The 25892-nt window shown below is 35.8% G+C and overlaps 2 protein-coding genes and 1 long non-coding RNA gene across 3 annotated transcripts in view; 2 read left to right on the forward strand and 1 right to left on the reverse strand.

Annotated features, from left to right (window-relative positions):
* The window catches only part of tns3.2 (tensin 3, tandem duplicate 2), an 817627-nt gene extending 797600 nt beyond the window's left edge, over positions 1-20027 (forward strand). Inside the window, exon 18 of the transcript XR_015517992.1 lies at positions 19496-20027. The gene's annotated coding sequence lies outside the window, so the exon portion shown is untranslated. The remainder of the gene's footprint in view (positions 1-19495) is intronic.
* dsg2.1 (desmoglein 2, tandem duplicate 1) lies at positions 1-24470 on the forward strand. The gene is given in 14 exon segments (NM_001256637.1): positions 1-348; positions 3701-3829; positions 5605-5766; positions 5875-6016; positions 7030-7193; positions 7433-7564; positions 7655-7840; positions 10599-10993; positions 11067-11209; positions 15265-15486; positions 16132-16371; positions 21727-21845; positions 22728-23024; positions 23113-24470. Coding segments are annotated over 14 exon segments (3429 nt in total). The 5' UTR covers positions 1-294; the 3' UTR covers positions 24157-24470.
* LOC147839016 (uncharacterized) lies at positions 10605-15361 on the reverse strand. The gene is made up of 2 exons (XR_015518106.1): positions 13741-15361; positions 10605-13501 (listed from the first exon to the last, which is right to left on the reverse strand). It is a non-coding gene; the product is annotated as an uncharacterized LOC147839016 (long non-coding RNA).
* Positions 24471-25892: the final 1422 nt, after the last annotated feature.

Raw genomic sequence — 25892 nt, forward strand, 5'->3', positions numbered from 1 at the left:
CTCGCTGTCTCTCTCATACACACACTCACACACATACATTTAGACGCTCTCACACACACACCCATTTGTGACGCTCGGTCCTCCTTTTTAACCCGCAAGGTGAGGGTGTGGGAGAAACAATGAATAAGGAGTTTGTCTAAAGCACTCGGGATCGATCTCATCCGTATTATCGCTCGTCAAGGAGGTCCAGAACGCACGGCTGTTTCAGCGGATTTATTTTCCGAGAGTTTCCCACCGGCGGCCGGTAACAGAAACAGAGCTCAGGTGATCAGGAAATATCGTGTTCATCCGGCCATGGCCCGGCGAGTTTCACCTGTTGTCGCGTTCCTGCTTTGTTTTGGATTGTCGGTAAGTTTGTCGTACATCTCTCGATAGTCAAAATACCCATGTACTCCATGTTAGTTATTCTGCCTTTCGAAAGTATCTTTTTTTAAACGAAATCGTCGTAATGGCTCTCAACTGAAACTGTATTGTTTGTTGTTGGTTTTTAGCAGTCTAGTACTTTCAAAGTGTTAATAACTTTTATATATTCTTACAAACGTTAAATAATATTTATGTGGGAAAAGTCAGTTGAGTTCCTGACTGTCCTTGACCCGTGAAATGTCGAAGAGGAATAACACCAGTTGTCCAATTGTTTTGGCAACTAACGTTAACTTATATGTAAAACAAAAAAAGTGGTATCGTTATGTCGTAATCACGACCTTTTGTACATCCATTTAAAGTGTACATTTTTTGTCAGTTGGTTTAGATTTTAGCTTCAGCTAACGTTACATTAATGGGTCGGCCTATCAATGGAACTAATTTAACAGCAGCATTTATGTTCATAAAGTTAATGTGGAAAACTGTAGTTATTGAGCTGCTTGAGAGGAATCTCCTTTATTTTCCACCCATAATTATAGTAAAAATAAAATGACATTTAAAATAAAATGATATTGATAAATATTTTAAAAGTTTCTGTTAATGTGAATATAAATATGCATTCATATTATTTAACTTGATAGATTTTTGTTGTTGTTTTGTTTGTTTATATAGTAGTGTTCTTGACACAGTATGTAAATCAACATGTAGCCTATGTTAATAAAGTCAGAGTGAAAAAAAAATGATTGGGCTTGTATCTGATCTGAAATGCCTGAAGGGAATCTCTTCAATTGTCCGCCCTTAAATGCAAAAGTCCCATGGCACTTAAATGTAAAAAAGGGCAATGCAACAGATTGTATTATGTCGTAATAACAACTTTTTGTTGTTTAGAACATTTACATTTCTGTCAAAGTTCATTTAATGTTTTTTTATGTTTGTTTATTTAGCTGCATGTTTTTGTTTATACAGTATTTTTTTTTCAATATGTAAATCAACGATATGTATGTTCGTTAAGTCAGTATGGACTTTTTTGGCTTTGTATTCAACTTCTCTTTATATCAAAGTTGATTTTAGTTTTCATAGAACATAACATTTTTAGAATGTATTATGTACTTAATCTGTGGTAAAATTCAAAGTGGTCAGTAAAATGCAGTGAAACTTGTTGGTGGTCACTTTTTAATCTGCAATCTAAGACAACAACGATGTTTTTGGTCGGTCAGCCTTTTTAAATTCTAATTCTAAAATTTTAAATATAATTTCTAAAAAATAGTGCATTAGTAATCTTTATAAATGGTCAGTTAATTAAATAAGAAAGCTTCTGAAATATCTGTAATTTAGATATTTAGATTCCTAAGCAACTTACGATAGTAGTAAGATTTTTAAAAACCCTTTTAACCTCTTTTTTTTTAAACCTTTTTGTGAAAGCCATTTTTGAACAAGCCCTGTCTGTGACAGACAGACAGCAGTCGAGCTGGATCTGCAAGACTCTATAGCCTGTTTTTATTTATTTGCAGGCATGTTGAAATCCCCACCCTCTGGCAGTGTAATGTCAACCATTTCATAAAAAAATACTTTCTCACATTCAAATGAAAACGAGTTCATTTCATCTGAATAACAGATCCTACTTAACGAGTTCTTTCTCTGAAAATTATTTTACCTGAAGTAATGTAGACCGCAGAATTTTTATATGCTTACACTCATAAAATTATTTTTGCTGCTTGTTCAAATTACTTATTTTTTATGTTCCATCCACTTAAAATTGTGAAACCAATAAGTTAACATAATTAATTCCTTCATGTTGTCTCAACACAAATCGATTTTGGTTAACTAAGCACTTTTTACTGTGTATCTTTCACGCCACTGTTTTTGATTGTTTGAATCTAGGGACTCAATAATATACAGGTTAGTGTAGACTTTATTCAGCTATTTTTGTTTCTGTATAAGCTTTACACTCATTTAAAAGAATTGATAAATTATTATAGCTCAGATCAAGGTTTTGTGTGTAACTGTTTATTTTTGTGACAAGTACTGTAGATATATAATAAGCAGGATAATGTATGTCAGTACAGTATATAATAAAGCCATTCAGTTTTTTACACCAACACTTCACTACATGTCTAAATGCTGTTAAGCCAGTTGGGCATTATTTTGAGAAAACAACCGCTTAGATGTGCATTATCCCTTACTTTGTAATTATATAAAGATTTCAGAAAGAAGCAAAAAGTAATGAAAACACCAGCCAGAAATTACATTTTAGATTTGTGAAATTATTTACTTTGTGTCACTGTGTGTGTGTGTGTGTGTGTGTGTGTGTGTGTGCTTTATCTTGAATGTGTGTGTGGTCTAATTAAGGTTATCATGGTTTTAAACGGAATGCATTTTCCTTTTGCCAAATATTTCTTGATCTTATCTTTTTTAATTAGAAGTGAAGTAATGTAATCACTTCTGCCCTGTTGCTGTGGTTCCAAATGTTTTCAGGTTTATTACCGTCAAGTCATTTTACACATATACTTGGATTAATACAGTCTGAATACAGAGAGGACACTACTGTTAGATATTACTAAAGTATAGCTCAATATTTCTCAGATAACCTTTAGCAAACTAAATTTGTTTTGCTGAGTGTGTTTTTAAGCTGGTACCTTGGCTGCTTTAGGCCTGTCGTGAATAAATGACATTAAAACCACCTAGTTTGTTTCATAGAGTAACACTTCAGTGTTGCTCTGAGATAAGAAAATGTTGGTTTGGAAACATTTTTATCGGTGAAATGGAGAAAAAAAAACTATTTTGTGTCTTAAAATGTTACTTAATATTTAGTTTGTGTTTATGTGTTGTGTAAAATCACTTAATTATTAATATCTTCTAAACACAAAAAAACAAGATCTTTTATTGAATTTTTTTTGAATGTCCTTTAATTATAGGGTCATTCCAAGTGTACCCTTCTTCACACAGTTAAAGTTTATAGATTCTCACAACACTTTTTTTATTTGCAAAGTTAGTAACTATTTTATTACATCTACTTACATATTACTAAAAAACAGTTACCATTTTATCATAGACAATAAATGCTGCACATTTCGACAGAATGATCTTGGTCTCAAACAATGCATTCATGCAAATGTGCAACCACAGAGTTTCGATCATTTATAAATGACTCACTTATCATGAATCATTCACAGATCATACTTATCAGAATGCTCTTATACCAGTCAGGGCAATGAAAGCAAAAAATAAAAAATAAAAAAATAAAAAAATAAACTTCTGTCTCCCTTGTTCTGTTCTATTTCAGAAAACAAACTATGTTGCCAGAACAAGTGTGTCTTGACATGCATTTCTGTCATTTCAGCATTTCTTTGAGGCTGAAGCCAGATTGCAGCACTCTGTGGCCCTCCACAGGCAGAAGAGAGAATGGATCGTCCCTCCACAGATCCTAGAGGAAAACGTAGATTACACCAAGAAAGACTTCATTGCAAAAGTAAGTCGAGCCTCTGTGTCAAAAACACTAACATAACAAGGAATTTTGGAAAACTTTAATTCGTTCACATTCGACAATATTAACTACTTATACAAATACTTTTTTCTTTTTAGTGTTAATTTAAGCATTTACTACTACTACTAATATTATTATTATTTATATACATTGGTCATAGATCAACATCAAAATAACAAATATGTAATATAGTTTTATTTTATTTCCATTTGTTTCTGATAAATAAAGTGTATTGTAGAATGACTTATCATGATTTACAGAGGACATAAACTAAAATATCATTCATAAGTCAAAAGTACAGTAACATAAAATAAGCACACTAAACTTTTTTTAATGAGTTACTGTGCATATTTTAATAAGTACAAGTTAGAATAATACTTTTTATTTAATAACTTTATAATAATAATTAGTATATTATGTGTTGCGGATAACGGAACACTATTCAACCCATATTTTGACCTTTTATTTGCAGATGGTAAGTGAGACTACTGTACTTCCATACTTTCAGCATATATAAACAAATTTTAAAATGTAAGAAAAATATTTGACTTTTACTGATAGTGTTTACTTGACCACAATACTTAAATTTTTTTTTAAAAAGAACATTAATTATATAAATCAGTGATGCCCAAACTATGGCCTGTGTATCTTTGTATCCTTTGATTTGGCCTGCCAGAGGGAAAATTATTGGGAAGGGTTGGTAAATGCCTTTAACAGAGATTGTCATTTTTTATTTTTAAAGAAACTTTTATTTGCTTGTTTTATCGTTGAACTACAAAAAAAAGCAAACTGAAATGAAATATTTCAATTAAATGTTGTAAATGAATCAGATAAAAAAAAAAAAATGTACATGCAGTACTGTCACTCAAAGCAGAAGACATCAGCGTGCAAATCAAGGCAAAGGCAGTTTTAGCATGACTAGTGTATTAGGGTATAATGTATTGAATTCCAGTGTTTTATAAGTATTTTTTTATGGTGTCATTGTAATAAGTTTGTTAAATTAATGTACATTTTCAAAAAAACTAAAGCATTAGTAAATACGGTTGGAGTATTTTTTTCTATTTATTTTTTTTTAACTTATGAAATAAATAAGGAAATTACCCATGGCAACTTTAATGTGATACAGTTTGCTATATTTACTTTTGGCCCACAGCTCTCAATCAAGCTTGGATTTTGGCCCTTCCTAAGAAAAAGTTCGGGGAACCCCTGATATAGATTATTTAACATTAATAAGGAAAAAAGAATTATAAACCATCCATTAATCCTAGTTCAGGTTAATTTAACATTTACAAACACATTTTTGTTAATAAGATCTAAACTTATGTGAACTAACAACAAATATTGTAGTTGTATTTCTATTAATTGATGTTATTTGAGATCAATAAAGGCTTTAGCACATTTCTGTTCATTGTTAATCCCTTAACAATATTAAATAATAGGGGCTTACAAGAATACATATTTCAACAGAAGTAAACAGAAATAAAAAAGAATTAAAGTACTTTACACCAGTGATTTACAATTTTAGCAGCTGATACAAAGTGATGTCTTCATTGCCATGTGATGGAACAGGCAAATGATAATAAAGTACATCCCAAAAATAGGAAATGACATATAAAACAACATATTTGAGGAATAAACTCAGTATTACAACAATATTTACAAATTAATGCAGCAAAATCTCAAGAAATGATATTTGCAGTGCTTTATTCCATGTGTCAGGTGTGTGTTATGTTCATTTTATGCGTTTCTAATTGATATAGATTCGCTCAGATAAGGAAGTTGCTCAAATGAAAAATCTGAGGTACTCACTGAGAGGCGTAGGTGCAGATCAGGAGCCGTTCAATTTGTTTGTGGTGAATCCTGAAACTGGATATGTAAGAATAACAGGGATCCTTGACAGAGAGTCCATCTCACAGTACAATGTAAGTAATTGATGATGATGATGATGATAATGATGATGAACGTGGTTTTAACACCTACGCTTATTCACAAGGGTTATAAAATTTTAATAAATTTCTTCACCTCCGCAGCTTTCAGGCATAGCTTTGTTCACAGATGGCTCAATTGCAGAGAATGACATCGGGCTGAGAATTAAAGTGAAAGACCAGAATGACAATGCTCCTGTTTTTGGTGTGATGAATCCTGGGGCTGTGGATGAGCTCAGTGCTGTTGGTATGTGACCTGCAGGTGTTACCCCCTACAACAAAAAAAAGAAACCAAATCTTTTGTAATAAACGTAACTATTAAGGAGCTAAATTATGCTAGAAAAATGCTAACAGCATCCTAATACCAGTACATTTTTTGCAGTAGCAATTAGTAAAACATAATTTTAAAAGTAGTAACATCTAAACAATAGGCTAAATCATGTTAGCAACCAATGCTACAACAAGCAAAAATGTAATAATATGCAAAACATGCAATAATATGTTAGCAAACATGCTAATTCATGTTATCAATCTTTGTTAACAGTTGTTAAATCAGGTTACTAATTGATAACATGCTAAATGATGCTTGCAACCGATCCAAATGTTAGCAGTGTGGTAAATCATGTCAATCATAGTGCTAAATAATGCTAGACACATGAAAACGGCATGTGAAATCATGCAAAAACCATGATCGAGCAATGAGTCAAACCTTGGTAACAGCATGCTAAATCAAGTTAGTCACAAACTTTAATCGTCTACTTGATCATTTGAATATGAAGATGCTAGCATCCAATGCAAAATGTTAGCAGTGTGCTAAAGTACGTCAATCATAGTGCTAAATAATGCTAGAAACATGCTAACAATATACAAAAAACACAATCAAACACGTTAGCAATGAGTTAATCCATGTTAGCAGCATGCTAAATCATGTAAGCCACAAACTTAAAACCTCCTCCAATCCTTCGATTATAGAGATAAAATTGTGATGGTAACAATAAGCACAAGCAAATTCATGCAGAAAAAAAACATGATCTAACATGTTAGCAATGCGTTAAACCATGTTAGCAACGTGCTAAATCATTCTATACTTGATCATTTGAATATGAAGATAATATGATTATAATGATGGTGACGATAATAAGCAAACCATTAAGTTAATACATTTTAAAAAAAATGTATTACCCAATAAAAATTAAGCTCCTCAAGGTTGGGATTTCATGTTTTAAGTTAAAATTTTAAGTTTACCATTTGTTTACACAGGCACAGAAGTGATGAGGTTGAATTGCTTTGATGCTGATGAGCCAGGAAACCCAAACTCTCAGATCAAGTATGAGATTGTTGACCAGCAGCCGGCAGGGCAGTCAATGTTCAGGGTGGAAAACAACGGGAGAGTGGTTGTTGCCAATCCTAACCTGGATAGAGAGGTGAGGCAGTTAATGTATGAGTGTCTGATATCCAACATAACATTTGCGCTGGTGCTTTTTTTTTAACAACAGCAAGTACGAGTGTCTTTTGTGTTAGTACCAGATGTTCTAGCCAACTTAAGCTGTTATTGTTTCAGTTTTAAATGGATGATGCTGGAACATATGATGCCTTTGTTGAACACAATAAGCAGTATTTTAATAATTCCACTTGTGTATTTACACTCCATTTTTTTTTTCAGACTGTTGATCAGTACGTCCTGCTTGTCAAAGCATCTGATCTGAATGGAGCCCCAGGTGGCAATGCCGCCACAGGGACGGTCACCATCAAGATCAATGATGTCAATGATAACGTGCCTACATTGGGAGGCCCAGTAAGCAAATAACTATATTACCTTTACATGCAGATTACTTTATGTTGCTATAGTGCATATGTGGTATCAGTAATGTTTTTTTCTCCATAGTATGAGGCCAGTATTGAAGAGAATACAGAGAAAGTGGAGGTGATGAGGCTCAAAGTTAGTGACCTGGACCTTAAGGGTACGGACAACTGGGAAGGTGATTGTTATATTGCGTCAGGCAATGAGGCTGGATACTTCAGCATTCACATGGACCCAAAGACTAATGAAGCGGTCCTGATGCTAGACAAGGTGTGTGATGTTTTTTTGTGCTTTTTTCTTTCTTGATATTTCCTAGCATGGTTGTAAGTTGGATTGGCATGACACAAAAATGTCAGTATTCATACCAGTGTTGGTCGGATTTCAAAACATTTTGACATCTCATGAATTAAATGTGTTCTTAATGAATATGTGTACAAATTTCAGAACACAATTATTTATTCACAGCAAGTTGTGCCTCAATTATAAAAAATCCCATCACTAACCTGTGTTTTTCTTTTGTATGGTGAACATTTAAAGGCTAAACTAGGTTGACTAGTATTAACTAGGCAAGTGTTAGCACAACAGTAGTTTATTCTGTAGCCAATCAAAAAATAATTATGCATTATATAACAATTATATAATTATATTATACAAATATTTTAATTATTAAAAATATAAATGTAACCCATTGGTTCTACTGCACCCAACCCAGTTTGAGCTGGGATCGAACCAGTGATTCTTTGTATGGGAGTCGGTTGCTATGACAAGGAGTTTAAAGACCATGGCCTCTAGTGTCTGTCGCTAGAGCACCTTTAGAGGTCAGAGGAGTGTGGTTTACCTACATAGCACTTTGCTAGCTGGCCTCCATTACACTCACCCCCCTCTAAACATCACTCTCATCTGGACGAGTCCCCACATGTAACCCACTAGTCCTACTGCACCCAACCCGGTTTGAACTGGGAACAATCCAGTGATATTTTGTATAGGAGTCTGTTGCTCTGACAAGGAGGTTAAAGACCATGGCCTCTAGCGTCTCTAGCGCCTTTAGAGGTCAGAGAAGTGAGGTTTACCTCCAAAGCAATTCGCTAGCTGGCTTCCAGAACATTAATTTTTTCGAAAATACAGCTTTAATCCTAGTCAAACTAAAAGAAATTAAACTTTTCTCCTGAAAAGAATAACAATATAGGAAATACTCAAAAAAATGTCCTTACTTTTTTAAACATCACGTCATAGAAATAATTTTAAAGAGAAAAATAATTTATAATTGTGCTAATAGGGGCGTTATGGCGGCTCAGTGGTTAAGCCTGGTTTGTACTCTGTGTGCTTGCTAGAGTGCGCGCGGCAAATGTGACATCATCCTGGTGTTTGCGGAGGTTCGCTTAGGGAGTGCGAAACATGATTTTAGCTGGCAGAGTGCACACATTTTTTTTAAACAGTTATATATATATATATATATATATATATATATATATATATATATATATATATATATATATATATATATATATATATATATATATGTATATATAATAAATATAATATTTGTTATATAATAAATATTTGTTGGCTAGACAAACTGTGGGAAAGGAGTAAAGTTTTTCTTAAAAGGTTTAGATTGTTAGGGATAAGATTGTTAAAGCCAAAAAGGCAAAAGTGGAGACCCAGGTGATTTTAATAAACAATTACAGAATATGTTTTACACCATTCATTGGTTTTACACTGATGTATATATTACAATTTTAAATGTAAACAATTGAATAGTTACAAAACTAAAATGAAGGAACAAATTATTTCTTTAATAACTGGAAGAGAATATTTGAACCTATCAGTGTACAATATACTGATGCTCTGTTTTTCCAGGCTTTATTGGTGATAATGGTCAGGAATGGATGGCCATTATTGCCTTTTTAGCATAAAACAGAAAACAGAAACTAACCAGACAGTAATGTCTGAATTATGGAGTGAGATAAATCTAAATAAAAACAAAAAACATCATATTAATTTGCCATTAATATTTTAATCAAATTTAATAGGTAGAACTGTCTGAGATATGAAGAAAAGCAAGTAATGCATCAAAGTTTGATAAAAAAAAAATCTGGTTATAAAAATCTTCAAATCATTAAAATAATTTCTAAAAATAATTAGTTAAAAAATCTTTAATGTCATTAATGATATGTTGAGTTCCGAAAGTTTCATATTTCTGTTTATCCATCTGATTTGACAGTTTCCTTCTTTTGACTGGCCCCCTGTCAATTTAAAGAATATCACAACAGCGAATGCATCAAGTATAAAAGCCTCTTCAGTTTCGTGAGGTGCGCGCGCAGTCAGCGGAGGTCATCGACGTGGCGCCAGACAAAAGTATAATCAGCCTATAGCAATGTCACCTCACAGCAAGAAGAGACTAAGCCGAAGGCAAATTAAAAATTAATGAATTTTGCTAATAATTGTGCCTTCAATTTTATATACACTGAACTTCGGAATGATTTTTTTTGTCCTAAAACATTTAGTTGAAAAAAAAAATTACAAATAATTTAGTTGGTTATTGGTATTATTTGTACAGATTCAATTTACATTAAAATTACTGGTACTCAAACGTTTTATCTAGATCACACTAGATCTTTTTCATGTAATTTTGTTCAATTCAGTTCAAGTTTATGTATAGTGCTTTTCCCAATATTTATCATTTCGACACAGCTTTACAAAAGGTGCACATTATTGCATTACAGTCAAAGTCAGGAAAGTTGAGGAGTTGTGTATAGGGTGGACAATATATAAACAGACATATATAAACATTTTGTCCACTGAAAGTTTTTTCTGAAGTATTTAATCAGCTGAACAATCAATATGTTGTTCACTCACTATCCTTTGTCTTAGTCCCTAATTTATCAGGGGTTACCGTAGTGGAATGAATCACCAACTACTCTGATGTACTCTCATTCTCATACTTGTCCAAAACAAAACAACACACAAAGAACCCTGACGCAAAGTTCTGTAGCATTTAACAGTTCTGAACCGTTTTTATCTGCAGGCGGTTGATTATGAAGATGTCAAAGATCTGAACCTTGGCATCGGTGTAGCCAACAAAGCCCCCTTTCACCCATCTGTGAGTGGAGGATCACAAGGAGCGACTATCAGCTTTGGGGGCAGTGGTGGTGGTGCAGGAAGTGGAGCTGCTGGTGGAGCTGGAGCCATGGGTGGCGCCAGTGGCAGCGGAGGTGGTACAGGTGCCAGTTCATGGTCATCGTCAGGCGTTCCGCTCTACAATGTAAACATAAAGGTGAAAAACCAGCCAGAAGGTCCCAAGTTCTTTCCAGGAACAAAAGCCATTCCCATCTCAGAAGGCAAGGCTTTTGACAGCACTGAGATCATTGCTCGATACCCCGCTATTGATACAGACACAGGAAAGGAAGCAACCAACGTCAAGTATGTTTTGCATATAACCAGCTCTGAGAGAATGAGAAATGAACCTGAACTAATATGTTCCCTTTTCCCATAGGTACATTAAATCGTCTGACCCTGATAACTGGCTGACCATCGACGAGAAGACTGGGGCCATTAGAATGAACAAGGCTCCTGACCGCGAGTCCAAGTATCTTGTTAATGGCACTTATTATGCCAAAGTCCTCAGCATAACCCAAGGCAAGTTCTAGGGGAAAGGGAAAATATTTCAGTATGTGTTATTATACAGGGATGCAGATTGTGTCATTTTTCTATAATAGTTTTTGTTTTCGATTTGGAAGTTGTCTGTTTACTGACAGAACAATAGATTGTAATCAGCATTAAAATGCATCATTTATAGTGTACTGCTTGTTTAATTTAATGAAAATAGATAATGCAAACACATGATGACCTGTCCTGAAGATGGCATTATCTTATCATCAATCATCAAAAGTTACTGAAAACCAGGAAGGCATTTACAGGGTCCCCGCGGGGTCTTAAAAAGTGTTAAAAAGTCTTAAATGAAAAAAAGAAATAGAAATTTATGGCTTTAAAAAGTCTTAAATTTGCTGTTCTAGGTCTTAAATATTTTTGCACAGGTCTTATTTTTGCGATGTCCATTTAACACTACATCTAATGCTCATTTAAATTCTTTTTGTTGTTGTTGCTAGGTTTTTGGGGTGTTGTAGTTCTTTATTTCACTAGCCCGATTGTAATTTGCGGTATTACAACTACAAAAAGGTCAACTTGCAATAGCCAATTAGCTTTCTGATATTAAAATGTGACATCATCGCTGTGTTTGCGGAAGTTCGCTTTGACATGATTTCGGCTGGCAGAGTATGCCGTTATTTCACTGACAAATGTCACAAGCGCAGTTTTATAAGTCGGGACCGCTGTAATACGAGAGAGCGAATCTCTGCTCACGCGCCGGTTTCCTTTGTTCATGGACAAAACTGCTTGCGAGCTCTCAAAACACTGGCTACTCACGTGCGAATGATCTGCTCGCTCCGTCAGACTCCTTTCGTGCTTTTGCTCTCCAGAGATGCTTCAGGATACTGTAGTATTAAGAATAGTGAACTGATAAAATGAAATACAGTGTAGTTTTACTACAGTAAAGTGTTGAACTGTAGAAAAATATACCCTATATTTAAAAAAACACTAAAGCACTGGGTAGTTTGTTTTTAATACACTTGTTGTGTTACCATAGTAACTATAGTATTACCACAACAGAGTAATTAAAGTACTTTACTGTACTTTACAAAACACTGTACAGCAGACACTAGTTCACTTTATTTTAGAGATAAAATGGGATTGATAGTGGGATTTATTTGAAGAGTGAATAGTACAGTAAGCTATAATACCTAATTAAGTTTTTACCTATTTTCTATCATAGTTACATTTCCGCTTGCCAGAATGACTAATAATTATTGGCTAGAAATTGCAACAGCCATGGGAAAGGAGGAAAGTTTTTGTAAAACTTTGGAAAAACCTGAGGGATAAGTTTGTTAAAACAACAAAAAAGAGGCCCCCAAAAACATCTTCAATGATAATGTTTATCTTTTTATTTGTCTGATTTTACTTAGTTTTTTTGGACCGCCCCCTGTCATTTAAAAAAAATATCTCAATGGTGAACGTGTCAAGTCTAAAAGCCTTAATCCGTTTGGTGAGTTGTGTGATGCGGTGCCAGGTGAAAGTATAAATCTGCATTAAGATGTTTGTTTTTTCTGTAGTTCAATGATGCATTTCACCACTCTTTAGTACTGTTCAATTTAAATAACTTTATTTTACCCCTAATTTTGTGCTTTTACATTTTCTCTCGTGTGTTTGATATTGCGATATAGGTCTTAAATTGAATACTTAATGGTCTTAAAAAGGTCGTAAAAGGTCTTAAATTTGACATTATGATATCTGCAGAGACCCTGATTTAGTAATCGGGAGCTCTTGGTAATTTCAGCCACTGGGCCCCAGCAGTCCTAATAGGTACCATGTTTTTTTACACTTATTTAGCCGTTTCTCCCAAAACACTCAATAATTAAATTTTTTATAATCATACAGTGATCTCTACATAAGTTTTCTCTGTGTGAAATGTAATTTAATTTACAAATAACTTTGATAGTACTAGGATTTTTCTGGCCAGAATTGTGACCCTAGAAGAACCATAAAACTAGGGCTGGGTGAAATGGCAAAAAATGCAATCTGGATTCATTCTTTTCCATATTAAACAATAAAGATATTTATTTTGATATCAGTTATTAATGTTCCAGGTTTAAAAGAGTATGACTGAAGCCACAAATTAGAGGGTTCATTAAATAACATAACCTATTTTTAGTGGCCGACCCTTTTTGGCGGCTCAAAATTCACACTAGATTTTCATTGTTGCCCTTTTCTGCTGTGGTTCCCTCTTAGATCAATATAGAGTAAAAAAAGTCCTGAGGTTATCACTGTTACTGACAAAGGTTTTGCCACAGCCATATCACCCTGCAGCCCAAGACTCTTCAAGTGGTGCTCGCTGCAGAGCCATTTGAGGAGAGCTGGGCTCCAGCTAGAGGGAGCTTAAGCTTGAGCTCCACCTTTTTTGCACTTCTTCTACGAGTGATGTCACTGGGGGTAGGGTTAGGGGTGGGGTTGGTGTACGCATTAAAACAGCTTACAGGAGGAGGAGCAAGCTCATGCTCCCCCTCGCTAGAGCTCAGCTCTCCTCAAATGGCTCTGCAGCGAGCACCCTCTCAGACTGTTTACTCACTTAAGCTAACCAGGGCTGAGCCTGGTCAGTACCTGGATGGGAGACCACATGGTAAAACTAGGTTGCTGTTGGAAGTGGTGTTAGTAAGGCCAGCAGGGGGCGCTCAACCTGTGGTCTGTGCGAGTCGTAATACCCTAGTAAAAGTGAAGGGGACACTACTGTCAGTGGGTGCCATCTTTCGGATGAGATGATAAACAGAGGTCCTGACACTCTTTGTTCCTTAACAATCCAATGGCACTTCTTGTAAAAAGTAGGGGTGTAACCTCGCTGTCCTGGCTAAATTCCCTCTCGGCCCTTAACCACCATGGCCTCCCAATCTTCCCCATCCACCCCATCCATCCATCATCCTCCAGGTAGATGCTGCACATGGGTGGTGGTGTGGAAAGAGAGACCCCCCCCTTAATGATTGTGAAGCACTTTGGGTGTATGGCCATACATGATAAATGCGCTATATAAAGACACATTACATTACAGAAATTTTATTATGATTCTATATAATATCGTTTATCGCCCTACACAAAACCATGTTGCATGAGTCAAATGTATTGATATTTCTTCTATGCCAAAAACCATAAATCCATGAGTATATTTGGTCAATTATATCATAACTTTAGTTTATGATTTGAGTAACACACATTGCTAAGAACTTAATTAGTTCAACTTTAAAGGTGATTTTCTCATTAGTTTGAACACTCAGATTCCAGATTTTCACGTAATTTTATCTCTAATTTATCCTAACAAACCATATATCAATGAAAAGCTTATTTATTCAGCTTATTTAACTCAAACTTGAAAAAAAGACCCTTATGACAGGTTTTGTGTCTCCCAGGGTCACAATTCTAATAGGGTCACACTGCTAATATAAGTCAAAAATATAAAATACATAAAGTACATGATAATACATGGTCTATATACTATGGCACTTTAATCTAATTTCTAAAATCGTTTTAAATTACAGGAAATTAAAATTCAAAGGCTTTGTTAATCATATTGTAGTTGCCTGGTTGTAACCAGTAGATGTCCTCAGTGTGCCAAATTTCCAGCAAGTGTAAACAGTGAATTGAGCTGGAGTAGTTTATCTTTTCTAAAGGCGAATTTTGGCTTTATAATAGTATAACTACATCACAAAGTAATCTTACTTTAGAAGTTCAAAACTAGCTGGCTAAATGAGCAAGAGTACTTTTTTTGTTTTATGCTAAACTACTACACGATGGTTTCACAGAGTTTGTTACGTTTAGTAGTATTGCTTTACCCCCCATTTCCTCCATTTACAGTAACTTTCAGAACTTGTCTCAATCAGTTCAGCAGTTCTGCAGATGTGCAGTCAAGTAACATATTGCAATAGTTCAATAAAGCCATAATAATAATACTAATAATAATAATGAAATAAATTTTCATTTGTGAATTTAGTTTAGGTTTTTGTTTCTTTCCTACACTTGCAAAACACATTAATTAAAAATAATATACAAAATTAATTTTTGATACATTTATATATTACTTTCTTTCCTTATAGACTTGCCTTCGAAGACTGCAACAGGCACCATTGCCATTCAGGTGGAGGATTTTAATGACCACTGCCCCACTTTGATAAGCAATGTCCAGACACTTTGCACTGACAAGGACGCGGTCTTGGTTACTGCAAAAGATGAGGATGCACCACCCAATGGAGCTCCATTCGATTTCAATATTGTTTCAGAAGGGACTGCGGGGAAATGGACAGTTGAATATATGAATGGTATGTACAACTATTAAAGCTATGTGTGTGTATTTCTACCACTTGGAGGCATTGATGTGTTTAAAAACTTTTGCCCAATCCCTCTTTTATTTTTTAATCACGACCCCTTAAAACACAGTGTTAATCTCTACTGTTCTAGGTGAAAACCTTGGAGAAAAAATAATAAATAAATAAATAAATAAATAAATATATATATATATATATATATATATATATATATATATATATATATATATATATATATATATATATATGCTTTGTTGTAAAAATTCTTAATAGTAATAAAAATACTTACATTTATTCATCTCCTGAATCAAGTCTGCAGCCATTGTAGCTGGTGTAATTTGGGAAATTTTCACATTTCCCTTGGTTTCTAGTTTGGTCCTGGAAAATTTCCATTTCAAGGGCTATTTAGCCCTTAACCTTAGCCCTATGCCTTTAAACTAAAGGACTGGGTTAACCCTACCCCTTTACGTGAATGCACAAAACAAGGGGTAGGGCCAAAGGGTAGAATTAGAATTGGGCCTTTGTGTACCTTGTCCAATTTATTGCAAGAAGTCCAAAATATGAAGTACTATTCAGAGATCTGTCAATTAGGATGTCACCACTGCAGTGGTTAAAATTTTCTGTTCTTTTTCTTATTAGACACCACAGCCATATTCAGGACCCATGAAAAGCTATGGCCAGGACCACATGAGCTGATGGTGGAAGTCACAGATCAGCAGGGATTGAAATGTCCAGAACCTCAGAAACTGCAGGTGGATGTGTGCACATGTAAAAACCAGGGTGGATGTGATCGAACCGCAACAGGAGATGCGAAGAAGGGGTCCAGGCTTGGACCTGCAGGAATCGGCCTGCTCCTCCTTGGACTTCTTGCATTATTGCGTAAGTTACTATATTCACAAGTAGATCATGATTGATAGTTTATTTTAGGGGTGTAACCATACACCAAAGGCACGGTTCGGTTCGGTTCACGGTTTTGGAGCCACAGTTTGGTTCAGTTTCTGTTTGCTGTGCGGTTAGGGTTGATTTCATCTCAACAGCAATGCTAAGTAACAATAGATTCACTTAATAACAAGAACAACTAAACTTTTTTTATTAACTTTGTCATCACATCTTTAGTACAGTCAGGATACTCGAGTAAACAACAACAAAAAAAAATTTTAATACCTCCAATATAGACTAGTCAGAAAAACAATTCAAGAGTTCCCACTTAAATATGCTTAGCATTTATAGCAGGTTTGGCATGCTGTCCCAGGAGAGAACCCTGAGCTCGAAGATATTTGAGCCAGGGCTCCCGCCCGGTCAATAGCATATCAGGAGATCCAAGATCATGTAGGTCATGTAGAATCATGTAGAAAAGGAAGGAAAGGGAGGAGATGGGGTGGAAGGGGGGATTCTTCCAAGATGAAGATAGATCATTAGAGAGAAAATGATCTATTTATAGTAAACTAGGATCATTCTGATTGGATTAATACTGATTACAGATGAGCGGCCAGTTGTGCTTAATCATATCACGTACTCCTCTTGAAATTAGTTTATGAAACTTCACTTCTCTTTAGTTCAGCCATCTTAACTAAGAAAACTAAAATTAAATAAATAACTGCAGTGTAGACTATTAAAAGATCAACTGGCTTGTCCTCTCCAAGAACATTTGGAATAGTTTTAAGTTCATCTTCAAAAACACCATAATGTCCACATTTTCAGGTGAGAGGCTTGATCTCTGAACACACATGGCATAGTGATGTTCATTTAAGTTTTCATATATATATAACCATATCTAAACATATTTATTAACCTTTCGGCTAATTTTTAAACTTATTTAATAACCTAGTGCATTTGCATAACGTTTGATTTTGTATAATAATTCAAGCCAATGCAAATCACTGCGGTCTTACAGCTAAATAGGCTTTGAGACATAAATTACATCAAACAAGACTCGATGGAACAGTGCGGCGCGGGACAGGATTTGATGGTGACTTCGGGTTCATGCCGTTATCCTCGGCCTGCGGGACTGCCATAAAATGGATATAATATACATGGATGGAAGCAGATGAAATGATATTTATCTTTGCATGGAAGAAACAAGGATGCATTTAGGTCCTTTCAGACGGGAGGAGGATGGAGGTCTTGTGCCCGCACGTTTCTGTTCGGTGAAGTTTTGCATGTTTTTGTTCAGTTGAGCGTGGCGCGACTTCAGGTCTAATCATTCACAAAAGAAATCATCAACAGTGTCACATTTGTATTTGCTAAGATCTAACCCAATGTTGTGCTTGGCATGCGTTTATTGTTTTCTGATAGGAGTTTCATTTTAGACATGGCTGCGGCGAGTCTGCATTAGCCTATTGCTCTAATATAAAATGGCCTATTTAATCTAAAACTTTTTACAGAGCTCAGTAAAATGTTCTTTGATAAGTTATTAATAATCTGTTCAATAATTCTTTATTGCCAAAACGAATGGTTAAATACAGATTGGTTTAATTGCATATAGACTAGTTTAAATAAATAAATAAAATATATTTTAGGCTATAAAAATAAATATAAAACAAATGGGTTATTTTCTGAAAAATCCGTATGTCCGTGTTTATCATTCTATCGAATTAAGCACAAATAAGAGGAATATTCCGCGCATTTGCGGAGCAGTCAATGTATGCACTGAAAAATAGTCTATAAGCCCCCTTAAAACTTCAATAGGCTATTAATAACGGATATAAAAGATAAATAACTTTTTTTATGAAAGCAAGGGAGAATCATGCAGCAGTGCTGTTAAAGGAGTCTCAAATGTTCAACAACCGCAACACGTCTTATCCCAGAACATTTGAGCTGGTTTCAGAGTTCTTTCATTTTCTTTTTAAGTTGTTTCATTTTTACAAATGGTTTTATTTAACATGTTTGTTAATAAAATACAGTTTTGCTATTTAGTCCATAATTTTTATGCAACAAAGTTGCAAACTAATTTGCTCTAAGATGTGGCTCTGCCCTTAAGTGCAGCTCGCTCTTCAACAGCTGCTGCTGAGACAGAGAGAGACAGAAAGAGAGGGCAGGAGAGCAATCGAAGTAATTAATTTTTATCCAAAAGTGTCAGTCAGTTGATGTTGATGTAAACAGCTGAAGCTATCATATTATTTATAGTTAATTTATTATTAATGATGATAATTACAATTAATTGTACTATTCATTTTATTAAATAATGCAATTAAAACATGTAATAGGTCTACATCAGGGATCACCAACCCTGTTCCTGGAGAGCTACCTTCCTGCAGAATTCAGTCCCAACCCTAATCAAACACACCTGAACCATTTAATAGTACCTTAAGCAGCACTTGATAATTACAAACAGGTGTGTTTGGTCAGGGTTGCAACTGAAATTTGCAGGTCTCTCTCCAGGTCTACATTATTACAAAACAAGCTAAATATTGTCTTTAAAATCGTCATAGGTTTCAGCTCTTGGCAATATTTTTGCCTATCGTCGATACACGATACTATCATCTTTCGGCACAACGCTAGTTAGAGGATTCATAAGAGGAAAATCTGCTCTTGTTCTGGGAAAAGAAAGGTTGCTTATTTCCACGACGGCAGCGCCTTGCGAGGAGAGTCTTGTTCATTCTTACAACACGCGGTGGGAGCGAACGCAGCTGGCCACGTTTTGGAGGTGGTTATAAAAACGGTGTCAGAAAATGCGAAGGAGAATGCTTTTTCCTTTGATCTAGTTTTTTGTGTATTTTGCTGTGATGATTATGATTTTCATTGTTTTTGCTTAACTTTCGTTTGGGTAAAATTATTTTGCATTAGTTTAGCCCACATTGAGAACTTTTTAGTTTTTTGTTCAATTTTATTTCGATTGATTTGTTAGTTACTTGTTGGTTGGTCTCTTTCCAGTTATATTGAGATACACCTTCTCAAGTTCACTCTTTTCTCAGAGTAAGTTGGATAGGGAAGATGTCATACAACTTCCGTTTGGCAAAAACATAGAAAATGTATTATTAAAGACATAAGGTAAGAAGTGAAGGTAGGGTTGTCACAATATACCGGTATGACGGTCTACCACGATTTGAACGTGCACGATTATCATACCATGAACAATTGCATATCAACGGTTTTAACCCTTAAAGACCGAGACAGCCGCCCGCGGCTAAAAATAAGTATTGCTCTTAAATGTTTAATAACTTTTTATCCGCTGTTCCGATTCATACAATTCAAAGATTGGCATAAAGAAGAGCATCTCAGCTTTCCAGTGCTGTATCACATAACATTCGCGGACTTTCAGAGGCTCCGGAATCAGTGCGGTTACGTCATCAAAATTTGACAACGCTGATTTGACAAAGAAACGCTCGTCACTGTGTCTCCGGACAAACCAGACATGATACATTGATGCATTGTCCCTCCTCCATGCCCAGATTGGTTCAAACTTGCTATATCACAACCAATAAGCATAGGTTGCACTTTTGTTTGTGGACCAACACTGAGCTTTTTTAACAACAAGGAATGAGAGATAGGCATACATTTATGCGCGGCTAAATAAAACGCAAAAAAAAAAAAAAGTTTTGCATGAAATAATTCTCATACTAAGTACTTTTGCATGCACAGCAGCACAGAAACATGACAAAACAGTGACACAGCAAAGACGAACTGCTGCTCTTGCTGTTTACAAAAGACACAAATGAAGGTGCAGCTGTTTGCATACAACCACATTGCATAAAACCACATCCCAATCCATATCCACCGACAACCATATCCATGCTGGCACATAAAACCTAAAGATGTTCCATATTGAATCTAGTTTCGTTATGTAACTATTTATAGTATAGTAAATATTTATATCTATTTTTTACTGAGGATTTGCAGCATGTTTATTTGGACTTTGACACATTATTTATTATTTTTTTATTTGTTCATTGTACAAGTGGACACATTCTCTCACCTCAGCGGTCAAGATTAAGTCCTGAAAATCTCAACATGCTTACATTTCTTCATCACAACCTAGACTGAATAAAACAACGCTTTAAATACATGTTTACAGCCATAAACTTGGTATTGCACTTTTGGTCTCCCATTTATCCTGCTTATCAGGAAGGACAGTTTAAGTTTATTTTTGTCTAATCTTAAAAGACAAATTTCAGTTTGTTTTTATAAAAGACTTCTATAGTTCTATTAAAATGGTTCTTTCAAAAGTTTGTTGAAATAAAACCTTTGTTCAGTCAGAAAACGTGTTCTTATTCTTTTCAGGGTCTTTGCTATGAGAATTACTATTTAATACCGTATACCGCGAAACCGTCAAACCGTGGTATTGTTTTAGACGATTATCATACCGTAAAAAATTAATATCGTTACAACCCTAAGTGAAGGTTATCTTTGTTTTTATTTTATTCTACAGTTCAGTATAGGGAAGAATACGGTGCATAAGACCTTTTCTTTTTTATCAGTTTTTTGCAGGGTAAAGGGTTATTCATGAGTTAAAATTGTTTTGTTATATTTTTTTTCTTTTGTTTGGCTTCACTATCGTCCCCTTACTCGACTTTAACTAATTTTTGTTTGATACTTTGTTTGAATTTACTACTTTATTATATTCTTTTTATTATTGTAAATATTTATCTTTTTTGTATATATTTGGGCATTGTTCTGGTTTCACTTTTTACATTAAATACTTTTGCTGGCAGTTCTGTTGTAAGTCTTTTGCTTACACTCTTACATTGTGAAAATTCCACACTTTTTAAATGTTATTTCTTATAAGTAAGTTTCGTGAAAGTTAAGACAGATAGGCATGCGCTTTGTCTACATCACAAATTATATTCCTGTACTCCACTGGAAAACAGAAAAGTTCCCACACAGGTGACTGAAAAATGTGTCTGGGGGATCTGCAATCTCAATATATGCGAAGCAGCCATCCTGCTTATACAGTAGGGACCAAGTGTTATCGCTCACTCAAGTCACATGACATGCACTTGGAAAATACTAACTTTAAAATCTAATATTTAGAACAAAAGCTCATCATTACTAATACATTTGAATCAAATGTGATAAAATAAAGATGCGTTTTAAATTGGTTCAATTAGTTAGAGACAAGTGACGTCAACCTCAACAATGGGCAGCAGGGGGCGTGAGAGTACGATTTTGGCCACGAGAGTTTCGCGATACGCATCGTGGTTTGCGTATCGCAATATTTCAGTTCGATTTGTAATATCGTTACACCCCTAGTTTATATGTTGCTAAAATAAATGGGAATATCCTTCTGTGTTACAGTCATCCCTCTTCTGTTGCTGCTCTGTACGTGTGGAATGACAGGAGCTTTCACAGACATGCCGTTTGAAACCAAAGTGCATCTCATCTCTTCCAATACTGAAGGCCAAGGAGAGGATAGGGTAAGAAATACAGCATCCAATTGATGAGTACAAAATATTGGTGATTTTCCACTGTTTACTTTTATATGTACTCCACATTTCACATGTGTTTTGGCCTTGTATAAACCAACTATAAAGAAGTAAGGCTACCAGTAAAGTGACACTGATCTTTTTTTCCTCAATACTCAAGACTTACACTCGATTATAAAAACTTGGACAAACATTTCACAATGAGAGAAACGTCTATACCTTGTCTGTTGATCACGATACAGCTGCTTTTGCTGACTGTAGCAGAATCCAAACATGTATCAGATCTATTGACGCAATTAGTATTTATTAGTATGGGTATGAATAAAAAAGTACCAAGTACAGTACTGCAAGTCGTACAAAGGATGTATTCACACCAGCAAAGTACAGACCAAACACAATGTTGATTTTAAACCTGAAATTGTGTTTGGTTTGGACTTTGCTGATGTGAATACACCCTTTGTACGTCTCACTTTTGAGGGGCTCTGAAGACCTGCCACTGACAAAGTCTTTCTGTAAGTTTAAGGGACCATTTGCACATAAATAAAAGTTGTATAAAAGATAGAGCTGGGATTGGTTAGAGGAAGGCTGACCTCACGGCTGCAAAACTCAAGGACCCTAGGAACTCTAAAGGCACAGGTCTTTCTGCCGTGTCTATGTGCTTGATCGATGTTGGATCATTTTCACAGCTTACATTTACTGAACTTAACTGTACCATAGTTTGTTTGTAAGCCAAGTATCTGAGACAACCTCTTCAGCTGGGTTTAGGTTACCAATTGGGTAAACAAGCTTGAGTTCAATTCAACTGAACCTAAAACGTTGTAAAAAAAAAGTTGTTTTTTCTAAATCTTAAGTAAATCATTTTGTCTTTAACAGGATGTTCCATTAATGTGCCCTCCTTCCAATGTTGACGGGATGGGTTTCATGACAAAGGATTATATGGCTGTGGGTGCCATGCATTCTGCAGGACTAGGATTAGGAGTAGGAGCAGGAGTAGGAGCTGCGGGTTTCCTGGAGTCCACTTCCACAATGGGTGGCCGAGGCTACAATGAAATGGAATTAGACTACATGAACTCCATCGGGAGAAATAATGCCTATTCGAGTAGAGATATGGCTGGAGATTTTGACGGAATGGCATTATCTGATGGATACCTGTGTGAATACTATTCACAGGTTAGTGCACAGCCACATATAACGCAGGTTTATATAAAGTATTTCTATCTGGATCTGATATAAATGTCCTGCTGTACCTGTTTTACAGAAAAGCCGTGTAGTGGACGGATTTGGAAAGGATGACCCTATGGTGTATGATTATGAAGGGAAGGGTTCTCCTGTTGGTTCAGTTGGCTGCTGCAGCTTACTCGAAGATCAAAATGACCTAGAGTTTCTGAATGACCTTGGGCCAAAGTTCACCACTCTCGCTGACATTTGTGGAGGTAAAAAGACTGAAATCCCAGCTCCTGCACCAGCTCCTCTTCCTCCCCCTCCCAAACCTGTAGTGGACCGCTCCGAGGTGGTGTCTTCAACCACCAACATCTTAAATACAGGGAATATTGCCACTAACAGAGTTAACACAGTAAACGTAGCTTCCAACATGGCCACAGCATCATCTACTCGTGTGGAGAACGTGCTGGTTACAGACAACCGCCCCACTATGATTACGAGTGTCCAGCCAGCTCCAACTCTTCTGGTGCAACCGCAGCCAATGTACTACATGGTCGAGCAGCAGCCAAGCACAGTACTGGTCGCAGAAAGACCTGCCATGACACAGGGCATGTATGTTTTGAACAGTGGCCCAGTTGCTGAGGGCATGGTAGTGCAGGGCGGCAATATAGCAGCAAATACCCTGACGAGAGGTGAGAGAATGGTGCTTGTGGACCGTGGCGGACCTGCTCAAGCGCTCAACAATGGGATGCTGCACACAAGTAATCTGTCTGGATCACAATTGCTCCTGGTGGATGGAGGTGCCACGAGCGGTCAAGTCCTTCAGGGGACTATTCAAAGAGGGGTTGCTGGATCTCAGGGCCTGATGTTTGTGGACGGACAAGGGGGGCAGGTGATTCAGGGATCAATCAACAATGGTATTTCCACTCATGGCGGATCTCAAAATGTCTTTTATGTGGAGAATAAAGGGGGATCGAGTGTTGTCCAGGGGGGGCTTCAAATGGGCAAGGCATCCACCGCAGGATCCCTTATTGGTGATGTTGGCATTGGTGGGTCATCTGTCAAGATTACCCAAAATCCTTCATCGCATAAAGTCGTTGTCCAGGAGAGGAAGGTTGTGACAACACAAAGCGTCAAGTAACAATGCAACACTCAGGCGGCACATGAACAGTTGTGAAAATGTCTAGGGTTTTAAAAATCAAGTCTTGCGCAGCTCCTGAATGCAAATCAGTAGAGTATCATGTTGTCAACATGTTGGGTCATAGAGTGTACGCAAATGAATTCTTGAAAAACTGGTTTTAATGCCCTTGAGTTTACTTCTCTGTATGCGTAGTGCACTGTTTGCGTATTTTTTTATTACTTTGTTTTTGTTATTTTTTTGCATGTTTTGCTGGTTGTCTGTTGCTGTATGAATGCATTGAGTGTGTTTTATTCTGTAAAGGAGGGTTTATGATAAAATGCAGTTTAGGTAGCCCTGAGGCCATTCCAGTGTAGTATATGCAAATTTGTTTCGGCAGGAAACAGATACATGAGAATGTTTGTACACTGCCAGAATTAAGTTGCCTTAAGTGCAGTCACCTCAAAATAATGAAGAAAGGCGGACAGTTTTTGTCTCCAAAATACATGCTATAAAAGACAACTCATAAATCACTTTTCAGATTAAGCGAACTATAAAAGTATGTTTTGGGAAGTTGTGTTGTGCCTCATTGGCTACCACTGGTACGCTTTGTATTTTTCAGTATTGCTCATTTCCTTTTAGTCACCATTGAAATCATTAGAATTTCTTTTCAGATTTCTGTTTGTATGTGTAAATAGACCAAACCCACATTCTAAGCAATACTGCTTTAATGGATAAAATGAATGTTATCTATAATTTTTTTTGTAATTTAAAATAGAGTACTGGACTATTCGTTCAGCATTAGAAAAGAAAAAGAAGAAAATACTTCAGTTGTGGTGCTGGGATTTTTCTCTTGACAGCTCTGGTTTGTTACAACAAAAAAGCTTTTCGTTGGTTTTAAAAGGGGCAGGCATTGACATTGTTATCTACATGGTGGGAAAGCATGGTAAGGTGTACTGGTTTTCACAGCAACACTTTTTTCAGGAGTCAATAAAATATATTGTAAGGCAGTGTAAGACTGTTTAGAACCTTTTTTAAATGTTGATTTTATAGATGTTTCAGATGTTTGACTTTGGAAACCACCTGCAAAAACTAATAAAAAGTCATTTAATGACCTGTGGTCTAAAATGATCTGTCTGTGAGCAAATGTCAGGAATTTGTGGAATGATTCAACTTAAGGATGCCAGTCATTTCTGTGGCAAATTACATAACTGCTCAGGTTCTGATTCAGATAGTGCAAGCAAACAGGAAAACCTACAGCCACTGAGATATTCAATTCAATTCATGTTTATTTATATGGCGCTTTTACAGTGAAGATTTAAGTCAAAGCAGCTGAACATAGCAGTTCTAGTAAATAGAAATAGAAATATATATATTAAATATATTAAATATATATAATTATTATTATTATTATTTTCCCCCAAATAAGCCTACTACATTTTAAAATACTCCAACTTGCTAGGTTGCTGCTGGAAGTGGTGTGAGGCCAGCAGGGGGTGCTCAACCCCCAGTATAATGTTGGGGACTCTATACTGCACAGTGAGCGCCGTCTTTGGGATGAGACGTTAAACCGAGGTCCTGACTCCCTGTGGTCATTAAAAATCCTTCGGAAAAAAAAAAAAAAAAAAAAAGAGTAGGTCATCCTGGTAAAATTTATCCACTGACCTCCGTCCATCATGGCCTCCTAACCATCCCCATATCATAATTGGGTTCATCACTTCTCTCCACCAATCAGCTCGTGTGCGGTCTGGCACAATATG

The sequence above is a fragment of the Danio rerio genome, chromosome 20, assembly GCF_052040795.2.
Source record: "Danio rerio strain M-AB ecotype USA chromosome 20, GRCz13ab, whole genome shotgun sequence".
NCBI classification, from domain to species: domain Eukaryota; kingdom Metazoa; phylum Chordata; class Actinopteri; order Cypriniformes; family Danionidae; genus Danio; species Danio rerio.